The sequence below is a fragment of the Bos indicus genome, chromosome 25, assembly GCF_029378745.1.
Source record: "Bos indicus isolate NIAB-ARS_2022 breed Sahiwal x Tharparkar chromosome 25, NIAB-ARS_B.indTharparkar_mat_pri_1.0, whole genome shotgun sequence".
NCBI classification, from domain to species: Eukaryota; Metazoa; Chordata; class Mammalia; order Artiodactyla; family Bovidae; genus Bos; species Bos indicus.
In genome coordinates, this window is record NC_091784.1 from 26672513 (window position 1) to 26690392 (window position 17880).

Below are 17880 nucleotides of genomic sequence, written 5' to 3' on the forward strand. Positions count from 1 at the left end.
TCATGAGAAGCAACCCAGTGCTGTCAGTCCACTCCCAGTCTCACCTGAAGCAGGAGTTGCACTGATCCATTAGCCCAGAAACTCCCAGGACAAGTGCCTCTCTGCCCATGTGTCCGCTCTCTGACACACCAGCGAGCCTGAGTCCCACTCACTCCTCGCCCCTCACATGAATGGCTGCGCCGTCCTTCCCTTCTCCAGCCACCACTCTCAGAAAGTCCATCAGGAGACCCCCGCCACCCTGCCACTCTCGGGTGAGACCCTGGGACCCTGAGGGGCCCACTTCCTGGGAGGGGGAGGAGTAGACATGGCTCGATGAGCAATGGGGTGGGCACCACCCGGACGCCAGACCTCGCTCCACTAGGGAAACCGCCAGTGGAACCAAGTCCCCTGCCCTTCCTGAACATGAGAAACGGGGGCCCTGAGTCTTCTCGTAGTTAAGGACGTTGTCGAGAAGAGGGTGGAATGGAAGCCAATGCTGGGAAGGGCTCTCCCAGGGCACCGATGCAGGGCCCACCCCTCGTGGCCCTGCTCCCTGCCAGGCCTGACCCTTCACCTGGATGCTGGACCCTGAGGAAGTGGTGGTGTTTTTTTTTTTTTCTCTTGAGAAAGTTTTGAGTGGAAAAGAAGCTCCCTAACCAACGTTTATATAACAACAACATAAGCATTTTATTTTTTCATTAAGCTTCTTAGTTTCTTAGTATCACAATGGAATGATGAGAAAACAAGAACAATCAAAAAAAAAAAAAAAACCCCCATGAGTCTGCAAATCTCTGATAAAAGGCAGAGACTTCAAGGCAATTTAGGGGGAGGGAGGAGAGGCTGACGGAACTGCCAGCGCAGTCCCAGCTTCAGGCCTCTCCAGAGCGGGCTGGGCCGCGGGTGGGGGAACGGCGGGAAGGTGGCACTGTCGCAGCCGTCCTTGGCATCGCTGCCTGGTGACTGACACGCACAAGCTGCACGGACCACCCCACAGGGCGTCCCGGCGCTGCCCTGGTACCTGGCCGCATGACCCCCGCCTGCTCCAAACACCCCATGCACGCCCTTCAGCCAGAGCTGGGACGCCCCAGAGCCGGTTCTGCTGGGCGGGCAGCAAGACAGGAGCGTGGAGGAGTTGTGAGCATCGGAGGAGCAGCCGAGGCCGGTCAGGAGACACCGGGGGCCGCAGGCGGAGGTGGTGCGGGGGCAGCGGCAGGAGTCGGGGTCCCTCGGGCGGTGGGCAGGCCGCACCTAGAGCTTCACGGTGCCAGGGGGCAGGCTGTCGTTGCAGAGTCTGTAGTAGCGCAGGTCGTTCACCAGCCTGTGCACATTCTGGGTGAAGGAGGGCAGGTCCTGGAAGGCAGGGGCACAGTTGCAGCCCAGCCCCACACGACACCCAAACCACCCACACCTCCCAGCCACTGCTTCCCACGGGGTGTTCTGGAGCTCTGCGGACACGCTACCAGACTCGAAACTGTCCTCATTCTTGCCCCACACGTGAGCAAAAGCACAGCAGGAGAAAAAGAACGACGGCTGGCACGGCCCTAGTGCCCACCACATGCCAGGCCCTGTCCCCAAGCAATTCGGAGACGAACTCATTTAATCCTCACGGCCAGCCTGCGACACAGATTGTTAGCACCATCACTGGAAGGAGGAAGAAAGTAAAGCACAGAGAGGTTAGGGAACCTGCCCCGGGTGACACAGTCAGGAAGGGAGGGGATCCAGACTGGAGTCACTGCCATGGCTCCCCTTCACCATGGCCGGCCAGGCCCCTCTGCAGAACTGTCTCCAACCAGGCTCCAGGCAGGCCCTGCTAATCAAGAGTCACACACGCGAAGTGGCCTACATGCCACCCGACACCTAGCCTGCTGGCCACAGAGTGCAAACAGAGAAAGCCTCTCACGGGATGCCCAAAGTCAGCCATGGACCTCGATGGGACCACCGGAGGTCGTCTTCTTCATTTGGGGCTTGGATCAGTAACGCCGGATTGCAGGTCCACACACAGAGGAACATCTACAGTGCTTGTCCACACCTGCAAGGCCAGCTGGCTACCCTCGCTCCTCTCAAAGCCTGCCTCTTCCAAAAAGGCCACTCAGATACGACCTATTTCCTGGCCTCAACAGGGGAGGTCATCGCCTCTGCTCCGAGCTCTCGGAGGCCCGTGGCTCTCCCTGCCCGTGGACAGGGCACAGGTTCCGGAGCCAGAACCCCTAGCTCTGGATCCTGCTTCTTGAATCTACCAAGCCCAAGTTCTGTACTGCTGGCTTGTCTGAGCCTGGGCTCCTCTGTGAAGCAGGGTTGGCAATAGGACCCACCCTTCACAGAAGGCTGTGGAAGGTGTAAAGCAGCCAGTGGAGCTGAGCTCCACCAGATCCACTGAGCTAGTGGCTCAGTGGGAAAGAATCCACCTGTCAATGCAGATTTCCCTGATCCGGGAAGATCCCACATGCAGTGGAGCAACTAAGCCCATGTACCACAACTACTGACCTGGGCTCTCCAGCCAGTGAGCCACGCTTACTGAAGCCTGTGCGTCTCAGTCGGTGCTCCAGAACAAGAGGAGCCACCACGGCGAGAAGCCTGTGCACCACAGCTGGAGAGCAGCCGTCACTCTCTAAAACTAGAGAATCCCGAGCAGCAACACAGACCCAGCCCAGCCAAACATCAATAAATAATTTTTTTTTTTTTTTAAAGTCAAGCACACAGGGTGCTTGGCTCAGCGAGGTCCACAGAGGGCGCTGTTGCCTGTCTTCCCAGCAAGATGCCTGGAGGCAGGGTGAGTGGCGCTTCCAGAAACCCTGGCACAGGGCCTGAGACGCAGCCAGCTTCAACTACATGGTGGATGAATGAATGGAGGCACTGACTACTTATTTCATCCTCGTGAAAACAAACCCAGGGATGTTTTTAAAATCAATGGCTCCTGAATGCCAAGTTCAAATTTCTTGAGTGAAACACAGGAGTACTGCTGCAAAAGCACCCCAGGTGCTTGATGCATACTGAGATTTGAAAGCCACTGTCTTAAATCCAGAAGTTGACCTAACAATGACACCATTAGAAACCAATAACTGAACATTAGGGCCTCCAAGACAAGGATGACAGAAATACCCAACTAGCTGAAGTGAACTTCAAGAAGCTCAGGAGAAAACAAGATCAATCCCAGGGAGAGAAAGACTCCAAGACAAGGGAAAACAGGAGCTAAGTCTAACAAAGAATGATCCTGCCACGTATCACAGAGGAGACGAGCAAGGAGCATGTGGAGTTTCCCCCAGCAAGAGCAACACGTGACCCTGAAGAGGAAGGTGGACAGGGTCAGGTCAGCAACACCTGAGGACACAGGAGAAGGAGCAGGTGTCACTGCGTCAAGTGTGAGGAGGGGAAGACAAAAAAATTATTGGACACATAAAGGTCCTGGAAGAGCTCCTGGCAGGCGAGCAGCGAAGACTTGACAGGGGAAACAGGAAGGAGGAGGGCAGGTGAGGGCCCAGCAAGGAGGCCCCAGGGCAGAAGAGGCTGGCACCATGGGACCCAGACACACCAGGATGGCTTCCCACACTCCAGAGACCTCACCACCCCTCCCACCTGAGGGGCTGCCCGGCCCACCTGACCGCCTCCGGGGAAACAGCGTGGGGAAGAGCGTGAACGCCAGGAGGCTCCTCCCAAGCCCCAGCAGCAGGTCAGCCCCGCTGCGCCTGGCGTCTGAGAGGAGCCCAAGGCCCCACCTCTAACCCTGGGCTCCCTCCCAAGCACCAATCTTCTCGGTCTGTCACAAGTCCGGGCTGTGCCAGCTCACAACCCAGAGGAAACAAGAGCTGGGCCGTACTCAGAGGTGGGCTTGACAGGGTGCAAAGAAGCTGAGACAAACCAGGTGGATGGCTGGGGCCAGAACAGGGACTGGGGGCTGAGCAGCGGAGACAAAGAATATACTCGCCACAGAGGCCACCCCGAGGGACAGCGCATGCCCCTCAGTCCGGTCACAGCGCCAAGTCCCCCAGAAGCTGCACGAGCTACAGCGGAGCACGCCCAGGGCAGCCTGCTCCGCCTCTGGGAACGGGCGCCGGGCCTGAGCGCCCACGCCTGCCCTCCTCCCTTCAGCCGGGCCTCCCTCTCCTCACCCGATCCATCTTGAAATTGCGCCCCAGCACGTTTTTCTGGTTGGCATCCACACCGTCGCAGCTGGTGAGGAACTCCGGGAGGAAGGCCGTGAAGAAGCCATCGAAGTCCACGGAGGCCATGTTGTAGATGGCGATGCCGATGTCCTCCTGCAGGAGGTCGTGGGACCTGCACACCAGGACCTGGAGCAGCACGTTCACGAACTGGAAAAGCATGGCGCTCCGGAAGATCTTCTACAGACAGACAGACGGACGAGCGGGGTGAGCGGCAGGCCGGCAGGCTCCACAGCCACTGACCGGGCGGGGTTGGGGGGCGTCCAGGCCTGGGCCCATGACACCCCCGACGATGAAGCCTTTATCTGAGAGCTGGTGGGGCACTCACCTTGTGGTACAGCTTCTGCTTGGTGTTGAGAGTCTCCAAGTAAAAGAGGTTTTGTTTAAATAGGTGGATATCGGGCTGGAGAAAGGACTGTCCAAAAGCCTAGAAGACAGACCACCGTTTTATTAGCGACCTTTACACACCCTTAGATCCAGCCCTTCCAGGGCACCTCCCTACACCCAGAGACCTGACACTCGCTGGCGGCTCCCTGTGTCAACACAGGGTGAGGGCGCCTACTGCCTCGCTCTCCTAGCCCGTCTGGCCAGATCTTTGGAATGCTCCTGTGCAGTCTGGGCTCCCAAGAACTCCCCACTGGGCCTCACTTATTGGTTGCATCTTGACCCTTTTGTAATAAACCTCTAACCCCCTTCACAGGGTCTGTCTTTGGAGGGAGAAGCTAACACCTCAAGGCAAATACCTCAGCCATCGCAGCAGACACCAAAGGCTGCCCACCACCAGCTCATGCCAACCACTCACCCGTAAGCCATCCTCTTCATGGCATCCCGGGTCTTATAAACCACAAATCCTTGAAGCTCCTACACAACCGGCTGCCTCTGCCTTGGGGTTAAGCAATAGCTCATCTTTAAACTGCTTTGCAGGATCTGGGCTGTGGAATTCCGTTACTCATTCACCCTCCCCACTCCAAGTACAAAGAGCCCTGCTCCAACAGGAAGTGACTGAGGAGGGGGCTTTCCTGGGGGTTCAGTGGTAATGAATCCGTCTGCCAATGCAGGAGACATAGGTTCCATCCCGGATCATAGGCCACGGAGTGACTGAGCCCATCACGGGCCACAACTACTGAGCCTGTACCCTAGAGCCTGGGAACCACAACTACTGAAGCCCGCACGCCCTAGAGCCTGTGCTCCGCAGTAAGAAGCCACGGCGAGAAGCAGCCTGTGTACCGCAACTAGAGAGTAGTCCCCGCTCGCCACTAGAGAGCTAGAGAAAAGCCCTCACACAGCAGTGAAGACCCAGCACAGCCAAAGATGACAATAAACAAAAATTATTTAAAAAGTCTGACTGAGGAGGAGCAGGGTAGGCCAATGAAACGCAAACCCATTGGTGGGCAGGACACACTCCACAACAGGCCAGCTGACAGCTTCATCATTCTGTCCCTGGGCTCCTAAACTATAAGAAGGGGGTCTTATAATCCTTGCGCCGTGATGAAACCTTCACGACATCCAATGGTTTTATTTTTTAATCGTGTTTACTGAAGTGTAACAGTAAAATTCACCCCTTGATGGTCACCATCGTGCGGTTCTAAGCAGCACACAGAGGCATCTAGCCACCACGATCATCAATAACAAAGATTCCCTCGCCTCAGAAAGCCCCTCACGCCCCCGCTGTGGCCAGTCCTCGCCCCCTTGCTATCGCTGTTGTTCACTCAGTCGTGTCTGACTCTTTGCGACCGCATGGACTGCAGCATGCCAGGCTTCCCTGTCCTCCACAACCTCTCAGAGTATGCGCAAATTCATGTCTGTTGAGTCAGCGATACCATCTAACCATCATTTCCTCTGCTGCCCCCTTCTCCTCCCGCCTTCAATCTTTCCCAGCAACAAGGTCTTTTCCAACGTGTCGACTCTTCAGGTCAGGTGGCCAAAGTATTGGGAACTTCAGCTTCAGCATCAGTCCTTCCAATGAATATTCAGTACTGATTTCCTTTAGGATTGGCTGGTTTGATCTCCTTACAGTCCAAGGGACTCTCAAGAGTCTTCTCCATGACTACAATTCAAAAGCATGAATTCTTTGGCTCTCAGCCTTCTTTATGGTTTAACTCTCACATCCATACATGACTACTGGAAAAACCATGGCTTTGATTATACGGACCTTTGTCAGCAGAGTGATGTCTCTTAATGTCTCTTAATACATTGTCTAGATTTGTCACAGCTTTCCTTCCAAGGAGCAAGTGTCTTTTAATTTCATGGCTTTCCTCTCCCTCTACCCCTAGGCAACCACTGCTCACCCTGTTCCTCTAGATTTGCTTTTTCCAAAACATGTGTCATATGGTGGGATGGAATCAGCAGTGTTTCCAAAGCAGCCCTTTGGAGCTGGTTTCTTCGTACTGGGAGGCCACAGCACTGCTGCGGCAATGAGAACAGTGCCTTTTCACTGCTGAGGCGCAGGTGTCAACAGTCTGTCTAGTCACCGCCTGATGGATATTTGGATTGTTTCCAGCTTTTGGCAATTAGGAAAAAAGCTGCTATAACATCTCTGTATAGTCTGTGGGAATACATGTCTTCATTTACCTTAGGTAAAAAATTTAGAGGTGAGATCGCTAGATCATGGAGTAACTACATGTTTAACTTTGTAAGAAACTGCCAAACTGTGAAGCTGTTTCCCAAAGTGGCTGTTACCAGTCCTGAGTGGAGGACTAGCCATCTGTCTACCAAACGCATCTTGAAAGCAAGCACGGAGTTGAAGAAGGAGGTAGGAGGGGAGGGGAGAAGGCACCTGAATATTCCAAACCCAGGCCGGCCACGGGGTGTCGGAGATGGAAGAACAGCAAAATAACTGCCGAGACCAGGGGTGCAACAATTGCTCTTCCACACCAGGAGTGTGTCTCACGCGTGTGTGTGTTGGAGGGGAGCTAAAGTGAAGAACAGTAGAAACCCCTTTGGCTTCTCTGTGAGGAAAAACTAGCACTGAAAAGCCAGGAAATAAAAATAACCCTCTACTTTGACCAAGACTTAGAATAAAAAAGTTGTACAGCTGGGTGCAGAACAAGGAGCGTGCCTGAAAGCAGTCAGGGAGCAGCTGGCCACCCTCTGTGTGCTCGGCCCCCAGGGCTCACAACCATCACACCTAATCGGAAAGGGAGACTGACTCCCAGGGCAGGGCTTCTCCCAAGTCACACAAGCCAGAATCATCTTTGAAAAACGCAGGATCAACTACCACAGTGCTGCGGGTGAGGAGGCCCAGGTGTACCCGACGCAGGGGGCTGCCTACACATGGGCCAACTCCGCCGCAAGGCAGAGGGAGCTCATGTGGACCCAGCACTCCCGGGGCCAGGAACACAATGTATGCTCTCGTGTAACCCACAACAAAGCCGTGAATCAGGCACTGTTACCCCTACTTCATGGAGAGACCAAGGCTCCAGGAAGTTAACTAACATCACAGGTATAGAGCAAGAGTTGAGCTTCATATCCAAGACCACGAGGCTTCAAAACACCACTCTGTGGCACCCGCTGCAGCAGCCACGTTAGAGGAAGTGGGACCGTGAGCCGGAGAAGCAAAGCGAGGGACAGTCGGCCAACAGATGCACTGGCGTCCGGAATGGGGCCTGCCTGTCTGTGGATTCCACGCAGCCTCACCAGCTCTCCAGGTTACCTGCATGATGGCACTGAACTGCGGTTGGTTCTCCATCTGCTCCTCAGCCATGCCCCTCTGCACACTGGCCAGGATGGTGGACTTGAAGAAGTACCTCCAGTTGTGATGGAGCGTCCGGAAAAGGAGCTCAAACAGCTCTGCCTTCACATCAGGGGAGGGGCGCTGTGGAGGCACATACAGACCCTCGCACCTTTCCTTCCCGAAGCTCAGGAGCCACCCACAGCCTGGTCCCAGCGCAGGGAAGAGGTCTGAGAAATGCCTGCTGACAGTCAGCAGCATGCCCCCTTCCACGTGGCTCTCATCCTGTCCAGCCCACTGTGGGCCAGCAGTTCAAACAAGGAGTTCGCTCTCATCCCATTTAGCCCCCCACAGGCCTGCAGTTCAAACGAGCAGCACTTAGGCCAAGACAGGGCCAGAGCTGAGACACACAATGCCTGGGTCAGTGCCAAGGGGCCCTTTTTCTGATGGAAGCACTCACAGCTTTTCAAGCTAGGAAAAAAGGTTCCTAAGTGGAAAAACAATTAGGACTATGGATTTCCTGTTTAGAAAGCAGTTGATCTGATCTGTCATGTTCCTTTGCCAGAATTTTTTTTAAAAAGTGTCCGGGCTCACCTACTGGTCTTATGCAACCTCTGAGGATAGAGACAGATGAGAAGGCTTAACAGAGGTTCTGCCCTCTATAGAAAAGGAGTTTAAAAAGCACTTAGAAACCACCGACAGCAGCATGAGAGGGCCTCCAGGTGGAGGTGGCACCTCACGGTGGAGGCAGCTTCTGGTGCTACCTGCTCTCTGAGTCTGTCTCCTCTTTCACCAGCAGGAGGAGGAGGAGAGGGAGGCAGGCTCAGCAATAATTTTCTAATTTATCCAAAAATCTCCAAGTCGTGGAAGATCATGACAGGTCACATTATTCCATGTGTCTTGGCAGAAGTCAACATTATAAGGCCCAGATCTATTTAATCCAGCCTTGACTGAAATCAAGACCAGGGGGCACCAGCTTCCATGACAGAACACTCAGAGGGCCAAGATGTGTTTAAGGACACAAAGCAACTGGAGTGACTTATGCCTGAGCTTGGGCAGTTAGAAAGGACAGCCCTTGTTTACGAAACTATCATAGAAAACTTTAGTAAAAATATACTGATTCTGAATTCGGTCATGCTGATGGCTGTTTTCTAAGAAGGACAAGGAGCTTTCTAATGATGAAAACCTTGAATGGCTCTAGGAACTTGTTTTGTATGCTTGAGATTAGGAAAGTTCTTAATAGGAAAGTATTACAAAATTTTGTCATTATAATGCTTGTTACATCTGCTGGAGAAAACCACATATTCACCTCAAGTTATAGACCGTTTCCCATGGGAGGCTGATCTTACCAACCAAGCCACCTTGTGACAATGAACCTGCTATGCTTAGACTAGATTAGTTCTAATTAAATCAACCAGTGTACCAAGCTAGTAGCATTCTCAGAAATATTATCTTATGAGAAAAATAAAATACCTAATAAATTCGCTTTAAAACACTTTTCCTCAATATCTCATTCCTTCCCCAGTCACAGGCAGCACGGGAGACCACCCAGCCCCTCGTACCTCGGCAATGATGGGATACACCTGCTCCATGCACAGGGCGATGATGCTAGGGAGAAAGGGCTTGAACACCTGGCCGGGTTCCTGGACCACCACCTGCAGGATCTTCAGGAACTTCTCGACCACCCGGCAGCCAGTACTGCCTTCGTGGAGGATGCTCTCAGCCAACTGTTCTCTGAAGACAAGAGAAAGCACACCATAGCCAAGGAAATGGTTCTCTGGGAGCAGCACGTGGCAACAGAAGAAAGGGAGCAAAAAGGCCCATGCTTAGTGGCCAGGTCACACCACTTCTCATGTGGAGCCTAAAAACCACAGATAGCGAGCAGGTCAGCAGTTACCTGGTAAACATATTGAGGAAAGTCTGTATGATCTGCTCAGTGAAAGGCACACCCATCTGGACTCTAAGGCCTCGAAACAGAGTAAGGAAGAAGCTCAGCATCTCATCAGTCACATCTAAATAAAGGGACAAAGCGAGTGATCAGAGGCACATCAAGAGCGGCCCCTGGCTAGACGCACTTCCTCCCACAATCTGCACTATCCTCTCTTGCTCTAAGGCTTCCTGCTGGAAAAAATTTAGCCAGGACCATCAGAGCCAATGATAGAAAGTGGAAAATGATTGAGGACATGCTGAGAAAACAGCCCTAATGTAGACAACTCCACCCAACGGCTCATGGTAGGAAATGAAGGGCATCTTGAAGCCACCCTCACTGCCCAGCATCCAGCGCTGTGCAGAGCGCTCACTGTGGCTGGGTCATCTCGTGCTCGCAGATGCTCTACTGAACTGTGTCAGCACCTGAAGGCTTCAGCCACTTTTCTCTGCAGTTGGGTCCAGGGTCAAGTGGCTGAAAGTGGATAATGGTGTACTTCTGACTGCATGCCCCTGGGCCATTAAAGGGACGAACTGCCAAAAATATTGGTTACATTTAGTGTGGCTGCACTTCCAGATCTCAAAAATCTGTACAGTATGTTCTGGCTTCAACCACATACACTCGGGAGCAATTAGTGAGGATCTGCTGACTGAGAAGCCCTGACATTTCTCTCACAGACTGACAGGACCACGGTCACTGCTCAGGAGAGCCAGGCCAGCACACCCAGAGACCCAGAGAGAGCTGCTCTGAGCGATGGTGACAGAGTGCAGGGAGGGTTAGCATCTCAGCAAAACCCACCTTGCCATGTAATAAGTAAGTGGAACTCCCAGAAAAAGTTCTATGTCGGCCCTGGAATAACGCCCCATCCACTGATGTGTTCCCAAGTGACTCAGCACCTCATGACATCACCGCCCTCAGCCCTCGCCTCTAGTCTGCGCAGCCGACCGACTCAGCCTACCCTACAGAGCTAGGCAGGACTCTGGGCCCTGTCAGTACCACCCAGCAGCGGGGCCTGCAGCCAGCTCCTACCTGACTGATGGATGAAAGCTGGAAAGAGGGCCAGGGAGACCTGAACGGATTCCTGCAACGACTGATAGCAGATCTGTCGGGACTTGGTGGATTCCCCAGAGATATTCTCCACAATGTCTTCTAAGACACTAAGTGTCTGGTGGATGATCACTTTGGCTGCAAACCAAGAGTGAGCAGCAGGTTATGACTTGTCTGAGGAGAAAAGCAGAGTAAGAGGGAACACCGAGAAGGGGAGGAAATCTGCAAAGGTCTTTCTCTGAAGGACAGTCACACAGAAGCCTCTCCTGACTGCGTTCTCAATCTCTGTCTGGATCTCTCCGCATCTTCTTTCTCTTTTGTTCCCTTTTGACTGTCAGGACTCTAACTGCCTGCCAGCCGGCCTGTTCAGTGTTTTGCCTCTATTCTGCCTCTTATCACATGAAACATGTCCACAGAGAAGATGAAATGTCCCTCGGGTTTGGTGTCTTGGACTTGAGACTTTAAGATGGTGAACAGACTAGTGAGGATGTGAGGGTCGTAAGGGCACAGGTGGGAATGGACACACACAGATCGAACCCTCCCCTTCACCTCCCAGTATGACTCCAGCCTGATACCCACACAAGCACCTGCTGAGCACACCTACTGCCGCCGTGTTAATCAACTGCCTGCTCAAACCTTGGTCTCTTGGGGCTGAAAATGTATATAATTACTGTTATCGTCAAGGCTGTATATTGTCACCCTGCTTATTTAACTTATATGCAGAGTACATCATGAGGAGCGCTGGGCTGGAAGAAGCACAAGCTGGAATCAAGACTGCCGGGAGAAATATCAATAACCTCAGATATGCAGATGACACCACCCTTATGGCAGAAAGTGAAGAGGAACTAAAAAGCCTCTTGATGAAAGTGAAAGAGGAGAGTGAAAAAGTTGGCTTAAAGCTCAACATTCAGAAAACGAAGATCATGGCATCCAGTCCCATCACTTCATGGCAAACAGATGGGTAAATACATAGGGAAACAGTGGGAACAGTGTCAGACTTTATTTCGGGGGGCTCCAAAATCACTGCAGATGGTGACTGCAGCCATGAAATTAAAAGACGTTTGCTCCTTGGCAGGAAAGCTATGACCAACCTAGAAAGCATATTAAAAAGCAGAGACATTTCTTTGCCGACAAAGGTCCATCTAGTCAAGGCTATGGTTTTTCCAGTGGTCATGTGTGCACATGAGATTTGGACTATAAAGAAAGCTGAGCACCAAAGAATTGATGCTTTTTGAACTGTGGTGCTGGAGAAGACTCTTGAGAGTCCCTTGGACTGCAAGGAGATCCAACCAGTCCATCCTAAGGGAGATCAGTCCTGAGTGTTCATTGGAAGGACTGATGTTGAAGCTGAAACTCCAATACTTTGGCCACCTGATGCGAAGAGCTGACTCATTTGAAAAGACCCTGATGCTGGGAAAGATTGAGGGCAGGAGAAGGGGACAACAGAGGATGAGATGGTTGGATGGCATCACCAACTCAACAGACGTGAGTTTGGGTAAACTCCGGGAGTTGGAGATGGACAGGGAGGCCTGGCATGCTGCAGTCCATGGGGTCACAGAGTCGGACACGACTGAGCATGACTGGACTGAACTGACAACAAGAGTCAAGACAAGCCTGCAGGGGGAGCTATTATGCCCCTCCATGCTTGTCAATTACTCCCAATAGGTAGGTGTTACCCACTTCATCCAGCAGGAAGAAGAAAACTACTCTTCTTCCTGAAGACAATCCAGCTAATCAGAGACTGTTAACAGCCCAACCAATGAGAAGCCTTCATATTTTGGACTCCCAGCTTCTTTCAGTGGACTCTGGTTATTACAGACCCTCTCAACCCCTCCCTTTGCCCTAAAAAAGCAAGTGCCCCTTCCTAGCTCTTTGAATCTGCCTATGGTCTGCCATGGTCCTCAGAACCTGAGAACTGCAATTCCTCTGGCTATTCCTGAATAAACCTGCTTTTGCTGGTAAAAGAATTGACTATCACCAAAGCTGACAATGACAAAATAGTTAAAAGGTTACTTTCCAAAATACTAAAAACGATGAGATTTAAGAATTCCCTTTTCCATCTGTATATCATTCTAGTGTTTTTGTATAATGAGCTTGTGTTAATATTCTTAATTGTAAAAGTAATGTACTTTAAAAAGAACGTTGAGTATGTATTACTGTCACAAAGCATTTTTGTTGACATCATCCAATAATGTTCTATTACTTTCTCACTGTGAAAAGAGACAATTTTCAAACTATTTCTGTAATATTTGTTATTTCAGGAAGATTGTTCAGAGAAATCTGATGCCTTCTACTTGAACAACTGAATTCTCTTTTTCTCCCTTCTTTAATATAAACAACTAAACTTGAAAATACCAAGCTCCATCACTTTTGAAGATACCAAGCTCTTTCAAAGCCTCTAAAACATTTATATTTTGAGAAAGGTTAAAAACAGTCAAAAGATAAGTTTCCTGTTTCCCAGTGTGGAGAAGTCAACTGCTTTGACTGTTTACACAAGTACCCAAGATGGATCAATAATCACTGAAGGGTTTTTACCCACAGAAGTCACCATCAAAGAGGGTCTTCAAATGGATGTATTTCTTATTGTTGACATGCACCCTGCATTCAGGGAGTAGGTCCACGTGACATGTTCACTGAATTCCACAGATAAGCACGGTTCTACCTGAGTCAACTCTGTGGCTGAGCAGCTGGGTGACGGTGGGCAGATAAATTTACCCATGAGCCCCAGATGCAAAGCCCATCTGCTACAAAGGAAGAATGATGCCAGCTCTACCTATCTCCCCAGGCTGCCCCTGCCTTGCGGCCACTTACTGTCATCCAGGGGCATTTTCCTCTGTGGGGTGACAGCACTGGGCTTCAGATTGCGATAATCCCGGGACAGCGCAGAGATGAGGCTGGCATGGTTCATGGAGCGCACGGGCCACTGCTGCTCATTCTCTGGGAGGTTTGGCCACGGAAGCAGCAGGATGTTCGAGAGGGCTCGGCACACCAACACCTGAGCCTGGAAGAGACCCGAGGGTATCCATCCAGCAGAAGTTCAAGACCAACGTGGACAGCAGAGCAGCTGCACCTGACGTGACCTTTGACACTGACCACACACGCTGAGCTCAGGCCTTGGGCTCCTTTCTTAAAACCTGGGCCTGGAATTTGGGTCCAACTTGAACAATCCAGGAAGGAGAGAAAAACTGAAGAAACACCACCACATCTGGGCCCAGCACATCTGAAGGCCACCTCAATCATCACTCTTACTGCTGCACTTCCCCTCTGATTCGTTGCTTGAAGCGTTAAGAGGGGGAGAAATCACCGATGCTGAATCTAACCTGTCCCTCGGCTGCCCGCTCCGGATACCCTCCGCCGAGAAGCTACTCAGAACACTGCTGTCGAGTCTTTTACGCTCAATGTGCCCTTGGGGACAAGTCAGAAGCAACACATTCACAGTCCAGGTACTTTTAAGTAACTGCTTTGACTCCCCTATGACCCCGCCCCCATTTCACTGCTTTAAACTTCCAGCCTGAGCCTCCCAGAGGACTGTAGAATACACTTGTCTGGAGTGTCTCAACCCTAAGAAAACAAACATTTAACAATAAAAGCAGACTGTTTTAAACCACAAAGAATACAAAGAGGACTCTCCCAGCTCCAGCCAAACTGCCAGCTCTCAAAGCACCATAATCACCAGGCCTGTCGGGGGGAACTTTTTATGTCTGAATCAGCACGCGGACTGTGTTGAGAAGGAAGGTCTTAACAAGAGAGCACTGAGGCTGCATCAGTGTCATACATTTAAGAAATCCACGTACACTGGCAGGGCCTGTAAGCTCTAAGTACAAGATGAAAGGTTAGATTCTTCTTCCTCAGCCTCTCTGAGCCTGAGCCACAGGGCTCTGGGGACCCCAGGGGAGCCCTGAGGCCTCACCTTATCGACAAGTCGCTGGGCAGAGGCGTCAGTGATCCTGTTGAATACTTTCTGCACTGCAGGGATGCTGATCAGGAAGACAGGTCGCACAGTGGTGGCCAGTGAGACCAGTAAGTGGCACGCAGATAGCAGCAACTTGTCTTGGACCTGGGGAGGGAAGAAGACATGTCAGCTCACAACATCTTCTATGAGACTGGTATTAGAACTTGAAGAGGCAGCCATGAGCTGAATACGGGGCTTGATGCCAAATTACATCAACTAGACTCTGTCTCAAAGAAGTTTTCCTATAATGACGCCCAGTAACAAGGTTTCCTCTTCCCTGCCACATCCATAGCTGCTGCCCTCAAGCCAAGACCATCGTCTCTAATTTTCTAGTTCTCAGCCACTAGTATCTTTGAACTCAGTCACTTCTCAGCTCATGAATCTACAGTGGCTCCCCGTCAGCATTTAAACCACATGGCAAACTCCTTGGCATATCATTCACACAACTGGGGATTGTTCATCTGACTCTTCTTACTCTAGTCAAGCAGAGCTCTCTCTTAATCCCCCATTCTGCAGTTCATCAATCACACGAGGCTTGCCTACTTCCTTCACTTCAACAGGCTAATCAAACCCTTGGTTTAAGTACCATTCCATCCCTTTCAAGTAATCTAGCAAAAGCGAAAATGCCTTGAAAATAGGACCAGATGCTAGTAAGACTGCAATCCAGCAGCACACCAAAGAGCCAGTGGTATGCAGAATAATTTAGAAAAATTACATAATTTGCTAAAACCACAAAATATCCCTAACCTTTGAACCCTATAATCCCACTTATTCTAAGCAAATTACCTAAAAGGATAAAGCTACAGTCATGAGTACACACATTTCAAAACTATCTGTAATGAACTGTTAACAAATGGACACAATTTAAAAGATCAGCGATGGATAGGTGAATTCTGAAACAACCCCCTCACAGGATTATCGTAACTCATTTACAAAGTACAATTATGAACACCACAAAAATTTACAGAAAACAACACATTGTTCTGTTAACAGTGGTACAGAATGCCATGTATGAGTAAAACTACCAGAAAAAGAAGAAAAAAGGAAAAGCAGTATCTGTCTGCTTTAGTAATATAACTTGGTGGTTTCCTTAGGACAGCTTAGAATCTATCAAATTTTACATGGATAGAACCTTAGACCCAGCAATTACACTTCTAGGAACCTATCCTCCAAGGATGTACATACAAGGATCTAATTTCCATCAAAAGAAGAGTTATCACACACCCCGACTACAGAACAGCACTGGTCAGTTTCACACACTGCACTTGTTTGACACATGTAAAGGTCTCCAAGGCACACTGTTACACAAAAGAAGGTATTAATGTATCTCCAGCTGTCTACCAACGTTTACTTATGTATATGAGAACCGGGAAAAGTCTGAAGGCTATACAACCAACGGTTGACAGTGCTTACCCTGGAAAGGAAGATGTTTTGGAGGAAGGAATTAAAGAGTACCATAATTTTCTAGCCTATACATTTGAATAGTATTTTACTTTTAGACAATGAGCATGTATTCATGGGAGACTTAGAGAACTGAACAAATAGGTATATTTGAATTTATATGGACAAGAACTGAAAAGGAACATAAAATGGCGCATGCTTCTATCACGGCGGCAAGAACTGGGTCTCATATTATGTGGCGTTATAAATGGGTATATGAAGAGGAGGACAGATGGGGAGTTAGAGAAGAGATGCAGCCTTTGCTGTTTCAAGACCTTGGTGGTGATGAGAGGTGTGATTGCATCCATGGTGGTGGAGATGAGCGAAACGAACTGCTGGGTATTCTGCCGATGCGCCTCGCTGCAGTACTGTGCTAGCCAGTGAGAGTACGCCTGCAGGGCAGCCAGGGACTGAGCGTGCCTGCCAACAGAGAGAAGACGCAAAGTTAAAGGTTAAGGTCAGAATACATTAGCACTAAACCTACTTTCACAGGAGGAAAGAATTCCACCCATTGCATTTACCAATCTACAACACGTGTGACAGGCTAGAAACCTTCTCTTGCGCCCTAAGGACCTAAAGTTAAAACCCGTCATCTAAATATTGCCACCACCGCCTGGAACCCAGAAGGCAGTTAGCAAACGTCTATCAGATCTCATTCAATCTTCCTGTGACACACATGGGGTCAGGTGAGAGAATGGTAAATAATAAAACCAGAATCCAAGAATTCAAGTAATAATGTGTTAGACTGGGAAACAGTAAAAATTTTATATCCCTAACTACAGACCAGGACGTAGAAAACTACCAGGAATTAGAGCTTTACATATAAGCTTTGATAAGAGACTCTCAGCTTTAAGCTTCCATCACACCATACATGGTATCTGGCTGAGGCTTGAGGGAGCAAAGACTATAATTTCTGCCGATGTTAAGGAGCAAAGACTATAGTTTCTGCCAATGTTGTACTGCACCATACACACGACAAAATATACATCATCAGTTCAGTTCAGTCGCTCAGTCTCACCCAACTCTTTGCGACCCCATGGACTACAGCACGCCAGGCCTCCCTGTCCATCACCAACTCCCAGAGTTTACTCAAACTCATGTCCATCAAGTCGGTGATGCCATCCAGCCATCTCATCCTCTGTCGTCCCCTTCTCCTCCTGCCCTCAATCCCTCCCAGCATCAGGGTCTTTTCAAATGAGTCAGCTCTTCGCATCAGGTGGCCAAAGTATTGGAGTTTCGGCTTCAACATCAGTCCTTCCAATGAACACTCAGGACTGATCTCCCTTTGGATGGACTGACTGGATCTCCTTGCAGTCCTAGGGATTCTCAAGAGTCTTCTCCAACACCACAGTTCAAAAGCATCAATTCTTCTGTGCTCAGCTTTCTTTATAGTCCAACTCTCATGTGCATACATGCTGCTAAGTCTCTTCAGTCGTGTCCGACTCTGTGAGACCCCATAGACTGCAGCCCACCAGGCTCCCCTGTCCCTGGGATTCTCCAGGCAAGAACACTGGAGTGGGTTTCCATTTCCTTCTCCAATGCATGAAAATGAAAGTGAAGTCGCTCAGTCATGTCCGACTCCCAGCGACCCCATGGACTGCAGCCTACCAGGCTCCTCTGTCTGTGGGATTTTCCAGGCAAGAGTACTGGAGTGGGGTGCCATTGCCTTCTCCAGTGCATATATGACTACTGGAAAAACTATAGCCTT

General features: G+C 50.4%; 1 protein-coding gene across 2 annotated transcripts in view; it reads right to left on the minus strand.

Annotated features, from left to right (window-relative positions):
* Positions 1–641: 641 nt before the first annotated feature.
* Positions 642–17880, minus strand: part of XPO6 (exportin 6) — a 106636-nt gene continuing 89397 nt past the window's right edge. For both annotated transcript variants that reach the window (XM_070779849.1, XM_019987845.2), the window contains exons 15-24: positions 16448–16592; positions 14691–14837; positions 13592–13781; positions 10763–10918; positions 9704–9818; positions 9369–9540; positions 7789–7950; positions 4465–4563; positions 4086–4316; positions 642–1329 (exon numbers count right to left, since the gene is read on the minus strand). In XM_070779849.1, the coding sequence (XP_070635950.1) occupies positions 1228–1329; positions 4086–4316; positions 4465–4563; positions 7789–7950; positions 9369–9540; positions 9704–9818; positions 10763–10918; positions 13592–13781; positions 14691–14837; positions 16448–16592 (1519 nt within the window). In that variant the 3' untranslated portion in view covers positions 642–1227. The remainder of the gene's footprint in view (positions 1330–4085; positions 4317–4464; positions 4564–7788; positions 7951–9368; positions 9541–9703; positions 9819–10762; positions 10919–13591; positions 13782–14690; positions 14838–16447; positions 16593–17880) is intronic.